The following is a 14,914-nucleotide window of genomic DNA, read 5'->3' as shown; positions in this document are numbered from 1 at the left end:
CAACAGCTAAATAAAAGTGAACACACACTCAACTGGCTGAGGTCCAAAAGCTTTTGTTTTATTTTATTAATTTTTTTAATAACGTTTCAACAAAAAAAGCATTCTTCAGATCATTTTTCTTGCTTTGGACCACAGTAAAATGTTTAATGTCATACCATGGAACATACCAGACAAATAATAACATCTCCATGGACACTAGCAGCAGACCCTCCACCAGAAAAGTTACGCAATGCACCTTTAAAATTAAAATGCGCTCTTTTTTATAGTTGACAATTTTTGCTTTTGTTTCAGCAGAACTATATATGTTTATTTGTATGTATGTAATCACTTCATGTTTTTAGGCTTATCCTTACAAGAAGCATTTGGTGTGGAAAGAGGCCAGAGTGGACATCCCCCCTCTCGTCCGGGGTCTTGCATGGGCTGCACTCTTAGGCATTGAGGTAAACAAAAAGAGAATCTCAAATGTTTAACCAAAAATAACCAAAAATATATAAAAAAATTGTGTTAACCTACTAATGTATATTCACAGGGTGATATTCAAGCCAAATACGACAGTATCGACAAAGACACGCCCATTCCAACTGACAGACAGGTATTGGTATAAAACAAACAAGCTCTGCATTAAAGGTGCACTGTGTAACATTTCTAGTGGAGAATCTGTCACCTGTTAGTCTCCATGGAAATATTATTGCTTTGTCTAGAGTGTTCCACAGTATACATTACATCTATCATAGGTTACAGTACTACGCTACATTACAATTCAGATCTGTGGGGAGTCGTCCCTGTTCACAGAAGGAATTATTATATTTTTGAGCAATACATGCATCCAGAATTTTGAACTTCTGGTCATTGCGCAATGCATACTGGGAAGGGCCCTGTGAAAGAGTGAGCATCAAACCGCCATGTTTGATTTCCTAGTGGGATGCGTCTGTTGTCAAAGCCGATCTTTTCAAGTCTTTTAAACCATTTCTTTTCACTTTTGTTTCTGGTTATGGGATTTGGACATCATAAATGTGTGGTTGTTGGATGTCTCAACAGCGGAAAACGGCTTAAGAAATGTGCTTTGGACGTTTGTGAACTCCATAACTGCAAAAGGGAATCAGATCTGTGTGACTGCAAAGGTTTGCAGTTCAAACTGTTTCCCTTCCCAATGGAACTGAAAAATAGTGAAAGGTAAAGGCGATGGGCAGAATTGATACACAAGAAGGACGAAAAAGGAGACCTTTGGCTGCCTAAGAAATTATCCTGAGTTCGCAGCGAACATTTTGTATGTGGAGCACCACCAAAGCAAAATTCCGATCCCTCGCTCAACCTTGGTGACGAATTTGAAAAGTCAACGCCAAAGCGAAAGGCACCAGCTGTTCACCAAGAAACACCTTCCACTGAAAAGCGACCAAGACGTGATGTTGCTGTAAAGTCAGTCGAACAAGAAAGTGAGAGCTCGGCCTGCTTGTTTTCTGTACCTCTCGCTTAACAAACGGGATTTTGCTTTGTTGGTGCTGCACATACAAAATGTTCTCTGCAAACTCGGGATGATTTTTTCCTGTGTATCAATCCTGCCCATCGCCTTCACCTTTCAATTCCGTTGGGAAGTTTGAACAGAGGTTTGCAGTCACACAGATCTGATTCCCTTTTACAGTTATGGAGTTCACAAACTTCTGACGCCCAGTTCCTGAGCCATTTTCCGCTGTTGCTGGGACATCCAATAACCACACAATTAAGATGTCCAAATCCCATAACCAGAAACAAAAGCGATCTGGTTCAAAAGACTTAAAAAGATCGGCTTTGACAATAAACGCTTTCCATTGGGAAATCAAACACGGCGGTTTGATGCTCACTTCTTCGGAGGGCTCTTCCCAGTATGCATTGTGCAAGGATTGGAAGTTCAAAATTCGGGATGCATGTATAGAAATGCCCACAATGAATGAATGCCAGATGGAAATGTTTAATGTCATACCATGGAACATTCCAGGCAAAGCAATGACATCTCCATGGAGACAAGGGTGTGGCAGACCCTACACCAGAAAAGTTGCGCAGTGCACCTTTAAAAAATTAGATTTTAACTCATTGGAAATTTGTTTTTGTCCAGATTGAAGTAGACATTCCGCGCTGTCACCAGTACGATGAGCTACTGTCTTCTCCTCAGGGCCACAGCAAGTTCAGACGGGTGCTCAAAGCCTGGGTGGTCTCTCATCCAGACCTTGTGTACTGGCAGGGTCTGTAGTCGTTTTGCTGTCTTGCATGTCTGTCAATACTGATGATTATGTGGTCTAAAATAAATTCAGGCACTAGATGGCGACAGTGCTACAGCATTTAGATACAGTAATACCAGTTTAAAGGGCTCATATTAAACTGTTTTCTATTATAATGTTGTTTCCTCATCAAAAACAGACCAGGAGTTGTGTTTTGTTTCACTCACACATGTTTAACACAGAAAATCTCTATATATAGGCTGAGTTCTTCCCTCAAACAGAAAACACTATTCCACTTTGTGATGTCATGTGATTATACAGGAAGTGCTCCACTGCATTTTTACACTCCATACACCTTCACTAGAATCATTTCAGCCCTGGAATCTCTGCTGAACAAAAGGTAAAATGTGGGTGTTAACTTGAAAACTCTCACTTCATGACATCACAGTGTGGAACAGAGAATTTTGAGTTTGGAAGATTTTTTATTAATTTATTAATTAATCATTGCATTTATAGAGCGCCTTTCAAGATACCCAAAGCACTTTACAGTTCATTATTTATTCAACACTGGTGATAAGCTACTACTGTAGCCACAGCTGCCCTGTTGCAGACTGGCGGAAGCGAGGCTGACAATCTGCGCCATCAGCCCCTCCGACCACCACCATCTCTCACACACATACCACTTTCTTACTAGGCAATGTGGGTGAAGTGTCTTGACTAAGGACACAACAACAGTTTTTGCCACTGGCGCCCCCCTGTGGCACCAGATTCTCAGTGTTCTCCTTTTCCAAGTACTACCCAGGCCCAGCCTTGCTTAGATTTTGAGATCTGACGAAATCGGGCTTTGACAAGCCAGTATGGCCAGATGTAGACAGACTAATAGTTAAGAGTTGCACAAATGTGCGAATGAAACAAAACAGGACTCCAGGTCTGTTTTTGAGGAGGTAACAACATTCTAACATCACTTAAAGATCACAAGAGTAAATTTTGTGTAATGCAGGACCTTTAAACATTATAAACATTACATGGCCTGTAATATAATTTCTTCTTGATGTCTAGTAAATGGATTGCCCAAACTCTTGAGGAATTTAGTTAAATGTTTCTGAGTGTTAAAATATGAAATAATCTCTTTCAGGTTTGGATTCCCTTTGTGCTCCTTTTCTTTACCTCAATTTTAACAATGAAGGTACATGTTTCATTTATTCTTGCATTTTACCCAGATACATATATTATGTATTTTTTGGTCAAACTCTCGCTCTCTTTGTGTCTCTTTTTCTCTAGCACTAGCTTATGCGTGCATGTCTGCCTTCATTCCCAAATACTTGTATAATTTCTTCTTGAAGGACAACTCTCATGTCATCCAAGGTAATGAAAACAAATTAGGCAAATTTTGAGCATTTTCACAATCATCAATAACAGAGGGTATAATGCATTTAAAATTCAAACCTAACTAAAGAAAAATCACTTTTACTAACGTATTAGAGGAGATATTCTAATTCTAATGTTATAGTTCCATATATTTTCCACCTCTAGAGACATGGTTAAGGTTCAATTATGAGTATTTTTTATGGTTGTTTAAATGTGATATACAAATAAAATGACTTGACTTGACTATAGAGGGAAGAACGTTTATATTATTTTATACATTTACAAGTCTAATGTCTAATGCACTGGATTGTGCTGACTAAACTAATCTAATCGAATTGAAGAAGTGTCTGTCTCTTATTGTCTGTGTGTTTTTCTAGAGTACCTGACTGTCTTCTCTCAGATGATCGCCTTTCACGACCCTGAACTCAGCAACCATCTGAATGAGATCGGATTCATCCCAGACGTAAGTGAACTATAATAGAGAGATAATGGTGGTTCTTCTCTGTACGTTATTGCGTGGAATAGAAAACGCAGAAAACCTGGATCACTCTCTTCCATTTAAGATTCAAGTTACAATTTTCAGCACATTAGAAACATTTTGCCCTCTTGTTCACGAGTGAGGGGAGGATGGAGCGTGAGATTGACGCAGGAGGGAGTGTCTGGGGTGAGGGAGGTCTGGGAGTCTGAGAGCTTTGCTTATTGTCATTGTTTCGGCTTTACCTGGACTCAAAGTGACAGATTTACTCATGATAAAAAAGACAGTAATTTATGTAATGAGTAAAACGAGGGCCAAGTTTAAATCGTTTGCCAAATGAAAATGCATGTGACCAAAAAATGCCAGGAGACAGATCACCCCCATTAATCTAAAATGAAAGTGCAACAGAAAGTTTACTGTAATGTGATGATTCAACATAGGAATCGATCACCACTAAACCACTTCCTGTGAGAGACACCTCTGTCTGAGAAGCACATTTTGTTTTCCACACAGTATTGTCTACGATGAATAATATTTTGCTATCCTCATTACTCTTCACAGCTTTACGCAATTCCTTGGTTTCTGACTATGTTTACACGTAAGTATATGCGTTTTTTTTAATTAAAAGACCAATATTACACTATTTTCTGATCTATGTTTTGTTGTTTCCTCGTCAAAAACATACCTATAGTTGTGTTTTGTTTCAATCACACGTTTAACAAACAAACTCTGCATATGTAGGCTGAGTTTTTCCCTCAAAATATCCAAATCCATGGTCCACCTTGTGAAGTCATGTGGTAATACAGGAAGTGCTCCAATGTGTTTTAAACTCCATACACCTTCACTTGAATCATTAGGGTGACTTCAGACTGGGAATTACACTAAAATCTCTACTGAACTAAAGGGAAACCAACATCAACCATGACATCACAAAGTGGAACAGAGTTTTGAGGAGATAACGGCATTCTAACATGTCTTAAAGCTCACAAGAATCCATTTTGTGTGATTTAGGACCTTTAAAACAGTAAGAATACATCAAATACATAAACAATATTTTATATACTAATATACTTAAACTGTATATTTTCCAAAACATATTGCTTGAAATGGCTAAACAGCTAAAAAGTAATTGTTTTGAAACTTCATACCACATGTATTTATATAAGTATTTGAAATATGGACTATATAAAGAAGTGGACTAAATGAGTCACCCACAGCGTTCGGCTCCAGTCAAATGAAGCTCATCGAAGCTAACGGTTGTAGGGCGAATTTGGAGCTCCATGACGCTCTATATTTTTTTTAAATTCTAACCCTGAGTATCATTGCAACCAAAGAATTGCTGAAGGCGTAGCAAAGCTGTCTGTCAAACCTGTTATTAATGTTAATATCTTGATTCACGAACAAAACGGCAAAATAAAAACACCAGGATCATGTAGAAAGGGTTAATACAAACAGTTTAAGACCAAAATGCCGAGGCTCACAGCAGCAGTTACAGAGTCTATGGGGGTAGCTATGCCCATTTATATTTACAGTCTATGATTTGAAAACAGAGAGATTTCTAATTAAGTCATGTTTAAGTTTATGTTTCTTTTTTTTATATTTATGCCAACATGTCTAATTAACGCATCTCTTTGCTCTCCTCTCTCCATCCAGACGTATTTCCACTGCACAAGATCTTTCACTTGTGGGACACTCTTCTTCTGGGTAACTCCTCATTCCCTTTCTGCATCGGTGTGGCCATCCTGCAGCAACTCAGGGACCGTCTCCTGGCCAATGGCTTCAATGAGTGCATCCTACTGTTCTCTGACCTCCCAGGTAAGAAAAAACGAAAAACAAAACCATTATGACCACAGACTGTATATAAATGTAGCTAATGTAATAGGAAGTAACCATGGGCGAGCTCCTGACTCCATTGATTTTGGTTCCAATTCACTTTGCACTGCTCCTCTCTCTGTAACTTCTGCTTTCAGGCTTCTCATTTCAATTGATTTGGGTGTTTCTGTTGAACAAAATTCAGTGTAAATCTTATCAAAATCACTACGCTTGAAGCTTTATAAGACCTCAAAATCTGTGCAAAATACTCTGGTGTGCGCTTTTTGTTGCACTTTTAAAAAAACGTTTAAGATCAACAAATCCTGTAGTGTGTGGCAGCCTTAAGTCAGACATTTTTGTGGTCTGCTAAACTTTCTTTGATTTTTCACACCTCTGTTTGGCTGTTTGTCTGTGGTCTGTGTTTGTGCTGTGGCGTTGTAGTGTGAGCACTCACTACTCTGCTGCAATGAGGTTACATCATTCTTCCATCATCCTTTACACATTCAACATTTTCGCATTTGTTTGAGAAATAAATGAACACACATTTAAGAAGAATTTTGTTTTTCTTAGCCGGTAGGTCTATGAAATAGGCTGTGAAATAGGTATTACATTTATTATATAAAGGGTCTTAAAAATATCTTAAAAAGAGTTGAATTTAACTTGAAGAAACAGGAGTACATGTGTATTTTGTGATGCAGAAATTGACATTGAGAGGTGTGTGAGAGAGTCCATCAGTCTGTTCTGCTGGACCCCTAAAAGTGCCACATACAGACAACACGCCCAGCCGCCCAAACCTGCCGGGGACAACGGCTTTGGCAAACCTGTCTCCTACTTCTCCTCTGAATACCAAGACATGACAAAGACTGAACTGGTAGGTATCAGAACTCCACATTTTAACTGTTCATTTTGAAATTAAAGTTGCATTGTGTAACTTTTCTGGTGGATGGTCCGTCAAATGCTTTTCTCTGTGGAGATGTTATTGCTTTGTCTGGAATGTTTCTCAGAATAGACGCATCAAGAATCTCAGACTTCCGGTCATTGCACAGTGCATACTGGGAAGAATTTTCCGAAAAAGTGAGCATCAAACCGCCATGTTTGTTTTCCCAGTGAGATGCGTCTATTGACAAAGCTGATCTTTTCTAGTCTTTTGAAACGTATCGCTTTTGTTTCTGGTTCTGATATTGTCATATTTTAGTTTTGGGATTCGGACATCGTAATTTTGTGGTTGTTGGATCGTAACAGCGGAAAATGGCTCGAGAAATGTGTTTGCGGACTCCATAAATGCAAAAGGGAATCAGATCTGTGTGACTGTAAACCTCTGTTCAAACTGTTTACCTTCCCAACGGAATAGAAAAATAGTGAAAAGTGAAGGCGATGGGCAGTATTGATCCACAAGAAGGACAAAAAGGAAACCTTTGACCGCCTAAATCATCCCAAGTTTGCAGTGAACATTTTGTATGTGGAGCACCATCAAAGCTGGATCCCGTTTGTTAAGCGAGAGGTGCAGAAGACAAACAGGCCGAGCTCTCACTTTCTTGTTCTTGGAGTTTTACAGCAACATAAAGTCTTAGTCTCTTTGCAGTGAAAGGTGTTTATTGGCAAACAGCTGGTGCCTTTCACTTTGGCGTTGACTTTTTAAATTCATAACCAAGGCTGAGTGAGGGATCTGCGTTTTCCACTGTTAGGACATCCAACAACATGGCGGTTTGATGCTCACTTTTTCGGAAAGTCCTTCCCAGTATGCATTGCGCAATGACTGGAAGTCCAACATTCTTGATGCGTGTATTGGCATTGAATCTTTTTATCTTCATGGAGGCCAAACCAGGCCAAATTACAGGTCAGATCTGTGGCGAAACATATTGTATCCATAGAAACAAGCAGGTGATGGACCCCCAACCAAAAAGTTACACAGTGCACCTTTAAATATACTGTGTCAATCAATGTAATATCAAATCTCCGAGTCATCAGTACATCAACTTTTGCGAATATGTTACAAAATCGAAGAATAGAAAGGTCCTTTATTGCACAAAATTTACTCTTTGTGTGCTTTAAGTCATTGTTACCTCATCAAAAATATACCTGGAGTTGTGTTTTGTTTCCTTCTGACATGTTTAACGCCAAATCCACCATGTGATGTCATGAAGCAGTAGACTTCAAGTTAACCTTTTCCTTTTAGTTCAGTAGAGATTGGCAATTCCAGGGCTGAAATGATCAAAATGATTCTAGTGAAGGTGTATGGAGTTTTAAAACGCAGTGGAGCACTTCCTTCATGACATCACAAGGTGGAACTGAGTGTTTTCTGTTGGAGAGAAGAACTGAGCCTAAAATGCAGAGTTTGTGTTAAACTGTTAAACATGTGTGAGTGAAACAAAACACAACTAGAGGATTGTTTGTGATCAGGAAACAACATTACAGCATAGATCACAAAATAATGTAATATAAACCCTTTAATAAAAGACTAGAAGTGATAGCAGGCAAAATTTTAGACTCAGCTGTTCCATGCGTGCATTTGTGAGACTCGATCTTCCTTCTTTTTCTTTCCCATTTAACCTTTATGATTACACAATACGTTTTTACTTCCCGTTGTGTCGTCTGCAGTGTCGAGAGCCCATGTCTCTGAGCGAGCTGAAAGCAGAAGTGTCCCCCAGGATCTCCGCAGAGGACCTCATCGAATTGTGTGAGCTGTCACCCACCGCACCCGCCAAAAGAACCAAGTCAGGCAAACCCAAAATCATCTCTGTGGATGTTCGCAGTGCGGAGGAGTATCCTTTTGCGCTGTAAAATCACATTTCATAGTGAGGAGAGTTGAATTAGTTTATCTGATGTCTGCCTTCTGAAGCTTCCCTCGTGTTTACTCTTTCATTATGTGGTTTTCTTTGGGATACAACTTAATATGACACATTTGATTGACAGGATCGAGAAGAGGAATCAAGGAGAAGGAAGCAAGGAGAGAATTGAGACGCGGCCGATGTATCTTGTAGGCTGCTTTACTTGGTTTTGCCAAGTAGTTAATAGGGCTGTCGCAGTTAGGGAATTTCTCCTGCGGTGCGGCATAGCGGCTCAACAGCGCGGTATGCAGTGATACCACATCTAGCCGTGGGGTCTTAAAAGTCTTAAAAAGGTCTTAAATTTCATGTTCCTAAGTTAAGGCCTTAAAAAGTCTTAAATTATGTTGTCCAAGTCTTATTTTTTTCACAAAGGTCTTAAATTTCATTAGCCTAATTTTTTATTTACTCAACCAGGCTGCAGTGCGATGTTAAATAGAAGGAGGGGGAAAAAAAACAACAACGTAAAATAACTTGGCATGAATGAACGTCTAATTTGGAGTATGCACAAACAATACTTTGGTTTTTGGCGCCGGCGGCAATGAGTAAACAATCAGTTCCGTCTACACTGACCAAGACGCAAAACTCTGGTCAGATCTGCTCACATCGTGTATGCAGATTTCCTCCCGAAAACACTTGTCTAAACGCGGAATAAAAAGTGAAGACGCGACACCACTTTTGTGTCTTCTGTTTGGACTGTCATCATATAAACGTAGTTTTAGATTCTATATATAGTACTGGTAGTTGGTTGGTCATTATTAAAATTAGACCTGGTGTTTTTCGCCCGCATAATGGGTGTGATGTTGGTCTTGATTTTCATTTAAGTGGTATTAAAAAGGTCTTAAAAAGTCTTAAATTTGGGGTAGTCAAACCTGGGGATACCCTGGTCTGTGAATTTGTATTTGTAATGAAGAAAACGTAACAGTTTAATTTCGTGATTTTGATTCTTGAAGTTGTAACTTTTCAATTCATATTCTGATGGATGCTTCAGTTAGAACGCTTTTAATATGTGTGTGATTTATCGCGGGCACAACTGGGTAACGGGTGGAATGTTAACGAGTCCGAGTGGGTGCAGGTTTAACTTTGATAAAATCACAGGTTAACGGGCAGGTGTGGTGCTGTACTGCGAGGGTGCAGGCGGGTGCGGGTCTCCAAAAATGGACCCATGCAGGACTGTGGGGCAGGTCACGTGCAGTGATCGCGGTGACCCAACATGCACCGCAGTGGGCCTCTTCGTACCGCGGTGATTCATTTCAGCGGTTATCGCGACAGCCTTAGTAGGTAGTAGTTTTTGACAGAAGGTGAAGCTTGCGCCCCCTGTTGTCTGACACCTTTTCCAGGATTGCATCCCCTGTGTGTGATAAGGTGTACACTCCCTTATCTTGATTTATGCCTTGTTTGTGAATCTCTATAGACTCTCTAATCCAAAAAAAAAATAATAATAAAAATAAGTGCTTATACTAATATTTTTTATAACTGAAGACAGAACTGACCTTTAGCAAAGCTCTATCCGTAAGTCTTACTATACTGACCACCAGTCCATGGCCCTCCTCTAAAAATGTTTCTTTATGCAGCCCTTTGAAAAAAATTGGACACTCCTGGTCTAAACAAGGGCTAAACTAGGTCTAAAATAGGACTCCACAGTTGCTATACTAGTTCTAAACAAGGCCTACCCCAAAGAAGAAGAAAACTGTGGATTAAACTGGTTCTAAATTCAGAAAATATTAGAACAGCTGAGAGAGAATTACTGCTCTAGACCCCAAAACAAGCGCATGATATTTATTATGGTATTTTGTAGAGACAAAATTGTGAATATACTACTTTATCCTTTAAAAATGCCTTGACATGTGTTTGGTCTGTTAAAAACCAAAGAGTTAAGATTTTAAAGTGCTTAATAAGTTGTTTTGTTGTTTAAATTGGACTGAAACAGAGTTCCCTCTGTTTCTTTTAGCTATAGCTGCACCTTAACAGTTTCTGAAATTTACGATACGATATCACATTATTTGGGTTATTGTTACATCCCTAATGTCCTGAAGATTGAGCCAAATGCAGCAGACATATTTTCTTGCACTGACATTATTTTTTATTATTATTAACCCTACTACAAAATTACGAGACATTCCATAAACACTTTCACACCAGTTCTGAACTTAGTCTGCATTTTTTTAAATTCATAGTCAATCATTTTTGAAGCCACACTGGGCTTGTTTCTCGGCAGCGCTGTGTCATGCTGCTTGGTCAGATGATTTACTCCTGATCAAACAGAAACTGAAGGGGCAAGGAAGGTGGAAGTCTGAGGCCTCAATCGCAAACTGGTCCAGCCCCAGATTGGCTTTGTTTGATATTAAGGCTGTGCATCCTCAAACTGGTCACAATGCAGTTTAATACCTCAGGACAGACACCAGTTTAAGTTTTCTGTTTACTAGAATTCGAAGCACTCGTTACAATCCTTTAAAGGGCCTATATTACACTTCTTTTTTTTTTTAATCTGTCATAATGTTGTATCATCTGCAAAAACATCTGAAGTTATGTTTTGTTTCATTTACACATGTTTGAGTAACCCTTTATTATTAGTCTGACTACATCTCCAAAGCTCAAAATACTCTGTTTCACCTTGTGATGTCATGTAGTGATGCTCATGGTTAACAGCTACCATTTACCTTTAGTTCAATAGAGTTCGGCAATTCTACGGCTGAAATCATCCATATGATTCTTGTGCAGGTGTATGGAGTTTAAAAACACATTGGACGGGGTTCCCACGGTCATGGAAATCCAGGAAAAGTCATGGAAATTGAAAATGTAATTTTCCAGGCCTGAAAAAGTCATGGAATTTTAGTATCTCTTTCATGCAATTACAGCGTTCTGTTAAGTTATCATTAGACTATTATGATTATTTCCAAACGTATACACCTTTTGTTTAAAAGAGATGACAATAAATGCACTGACAGTATTTTTATTGTTAAAAAACTATAATACCAAACCATAAGGTGAGTGAAAAGAGTTAAAATTTCATTTCATTTATCTCTAAACATATGAGCAATTCTACACGTAAAGTGCCGTAAAGTCATGGAAAATTCACTTTAGGTCATGAAAAAGTCATGGAAAAGTTTTGAAATTTTGCCAGTGATAAAGAGTGGGAGGACTTCCTGTATTACTTCATGACATCACAAAGTGTAACAGAGTGTTTCCTGCCTAAATATGCAGGATTTGTGTGTTAAACGTGTGAATCAAACAAAACACAACTCTAGATGTGCTTATGGAAAGCAACATTATCACATAGATCGAATAAACTATTAGTACACCACATATTGTTTGAGGTTTACTAAAGAAGCTCTGAAACTACTTTCATTTGGTCATATAGTTAGTAGTTGTTTTATTTACTCTCTCTTTAAAACAGTTGTACACACAGTTCTCCTCCCTTAACTTCACCGTTTTCAGTTATAGCAGAGGCCACATTTCAGGCAGCATCAACGTCCCCTTCAGCTCAGTGTTTGGACCGGACGGGGAGCTGGTCCAGTGTCCCACCTCAGGAGTCCTGCAGAGCTACAGAGGACGAGTCATTGTGGTCATCAGTCACGCCATGAAGAGCGCCGCTATGGTGAGGAGGAGAGACTGACACATATTTGCACTTTTTAGCGAATCAGGTATCGGCTTTAAAGGTGCTTGTATCTATGGATATGTCACTGCTCTGCCTGGAATGTTCCATAGTATGACGTTAATCAGCTCCACCTTACATTTATTCAATTTATAGCTCAAAAACACAAAGAAAAACAGGCATTCTGACTGAGCGGGACTGACTCTCCACTTAGACTTAGACAAACTTTATTAATCCACAAGGGAAATTATTTGGACACAGTAGCTCACACATCACAATATAATATAATAACAAAGAGGAAACATATAAATGGTAATAATAAATTCTAAATAAGTTGTAAAAAAAGATAGCAAGAGACAGGTGTCAAATAAGACATAATTACCGTATTTTCCGGACTATTACGCGCATCTGAATATCAGCCTCATCAATGAAATTTTAAAATTTTACATATATAGGCCGCACCTGAATATAAGCCGCTTCACATTATCAAGGGCCGTCTTCTTTTATTGCCTCTGAAAGCTTTTGTCATCTTTTTGCACCGAGTCAATTCGTCACGCTGCCGTCGCCACAATCTCACCGTCGACTCACTGAGGCCAAGCTCATGTGCCGCAGCTCTGTTTCCTTCTTCGACAGCCACATCAGTTGTTGTAAACTTAAAAGCCGGATCATCTGCATTTCTTCGTGTGTTTTCCATGAGGAGTGTGTGTATGAAGCGCAAAATAACTGTTCAAAACGCAATCAAACGAGCATCTTCCTCGATGCATCACCCCTGTATCTCCTCGCGCTCTACTGCACATGTCTCCTGCAGAAAGAGCCTCTGCCCTGACTGTATCATGTCAGTTTTCTGCTCTCAGGCTGCGCGTATCCACTGTAACCGTATAAATGAATGAACAATGTGCCAAACAAATAATCTGTCCATATATTAGCTGCATTGTTTTATTAGCCACCGGGTTCAAAGTGTGAGAAAAAAGTGGCAGCTTATAGTCTGGAATTTACGGAATATAAATGTATATGTACAGTAAAAATAAAATACAAAGATATTAAATAAAATATAAAATCACAGCTTTATGCAAGAGGTCATAGGAAGACTGTGTAACCCTGATATGATGATTGACAGGACATAGGGTTATTCGTTAGTCATAAGAGTGAGTTGTTGTACAATTGTAGGGAGCATTATGTGTTACATAAGGGTGAGTTGTTGTTGAGTTGATCTGATCTGTAACTGGGTCTGGTTTGGTCTCCATGAAGATAGAAATGTTTAATACCATACTGTAAAACATTCCAGACAAAGCAATAAGATCTCCACGGAGACGAGCATTTGATGGATGCTCCACCAGAAAAGCTACAACATGCACCTTTAAATCTCCTGCACATGCCGATATTAAGTCACAATGTAATATTTTTTATTATTTTTTTCTCAGACAAAAATAAAATCACATTCATTCTTTATCTGAAACTGATGTACAACAGTCAAAGTGCAAATTCCTTGTAAACTAGACTTGACTTCTAAAAATGATCAGATAATTCACGTAGATTAAAGAGCCTATATTGCACTATTTTCAGGTTTATGTTATAATGTTTTCCCATCACAAACAGACCTGGAGTTGTGTTTTGTTTCATTCACATGTTTAATACACAAACCTAGCATATTCACATTGCGTTCTTCTCTCTAACTGAAAACACTCCGTTCCACCTTGTGATGTCATGTGGCAATACAGGAAGTGCTCCACTGTGTTTTGAAACTCCATGCACCTTCACTAGAAACATTTGGATAATTTCAGATCTGGAATTACCAATCTCTACTCAATTAAAGGTAAAATGTAGCTGTTAACATGTCAACTACCACCACATGACATCACAAGGTGGAACAAACATGTGAATGAAACAAAACACAACTCTAGATATGTTTTTGATGAAGTAACGACATTGTAACTTGGCTTAAAGCTCACAAGACTCAATTTTGCGTCATATGGGACCTTTAAAAACTAAAATCAAAATCAAATGTGGTTAATTTGTGTTTTTGAAGTAAAAATAGCCGTTTCAAATATCCAAAAGTCTAATGGTGTTTACCTTTGATTCTTTTCCAGTTTGCGACTCACCTGGTCAAAGTGAATTTCCCTCGAGTGTGTGTCCTTGATGGAGGCATCAACAAACTGAAACCCACTGGACTTCTCACTGTTCCTTCACCTCAGATCTGAACCACATGGATGTTTTTGCTCAGATATGCTTCACTTAAAGGCACACTATGTAACTTTTTGGTTGGGGGTCCGTCACCTGCTTGTTTCTATGGACATGTCATTGCCTGGAATGTTCCTCAGTATGACATTAAACACATCTAGTTTACATTTACTCAATTGCAGGTGATTTTATAGCTCAAAAATACCTAGAAAAACAGGCATTTTGACTGCCTCTCCACAGATCTGACCTGTAACTTGACCTGGGTTGATCTCTATAAAGATAGAAAGGTTTAATGCCAAACTGTGAAACATTCCAGACAAAGTAATAACATCTCCATGAAGAAAAAAGCGTTTGATGGACCCTCCACCAGAAAAGTTACACAACGCGCCTTTAAAACAAATATTCAATTGTTAATCCGATTAGTGTTGATTTTGCAAGTAAAATAAATTGTTTATGTGTTATTGCTGTG

At 38.8% G+C, this 14,914-nt stretch overlaps 1 protein-coding gene across 1 annotated transcript in view; it reads left to right on the top strand.

The window, feature by feature from the left end:
* tbck (TBC1 domain containing kinase) overlaps positions 1-14,906 on the top strand; it is a 30,962-nt gene extending 16,056 nt beyond the window's left edge. The window contains exons 15-26 of the mRNA XM_020930527.2: positions 342-440; positions 530-592; positions 2,090-2,216; positions 3,328-3,378; positions 3,474-3,557; positions 3,938-4,023; positions 4,597-4,633; positions 5,689-5,850; positions 6,546-6,718; positions 8,446-8,609; positions 12,111-12,270; positions 14,355-14,906. Of these exons, the coding sequence (XP_020786186.1) occupies positions 342-440; positions 530-592; positions 2,090-2,216; positions 3,328-3,378; positions 3,474-3,557; positions 3,938-4,023; positions 4,597-4,633; positions 5,689-5,850; positions 6,546-6,718; positions 8,446-8,609; positions 12,111-12,270; positions 14,355-14,465 (1,317 nt within the window). The 3' untranslated portion in view covers positions 14,466-14,906. The remainder of the gene's footprint in view (positions 1-341; positions 441-529; positions 593-2,089; positions 2,217-3,327; positions 3,379-3,473; positions 3,558-3,937; positions 4,024-4,596; positions 4,634-5,688; positions 5,851-6,545; positions 6,719-8,445; positions 8,610-12,110; positions 12,271-14,354) is intronic.
* Positions 14,907-14,914: the final 8 nt, after the last annotated feature.

The sequence above is a fragment of the Boleophthalmus pectinirostris genome, unplaced genomic scaffold (genome assembly GCF_026225935.1).
Source record: "Boleophthalmus pectinirostris isolate CB_2022bp ecotype Guang Dong unplaced genomic scaffold, ASM2622593v1 HiC_scaffold_22, whole genome shotgun sequence".
NCBI classification, from domain to species: Eukaryota; Metazoa; Chordata; class Actinopteri; order Gobiiformes; family Gobiidae; genus Boleophthalmus; species Boleophthalmus pectinirostris.
This window is presented reverse-complemented; position numbering and strand designations above follow the sequence as displayed.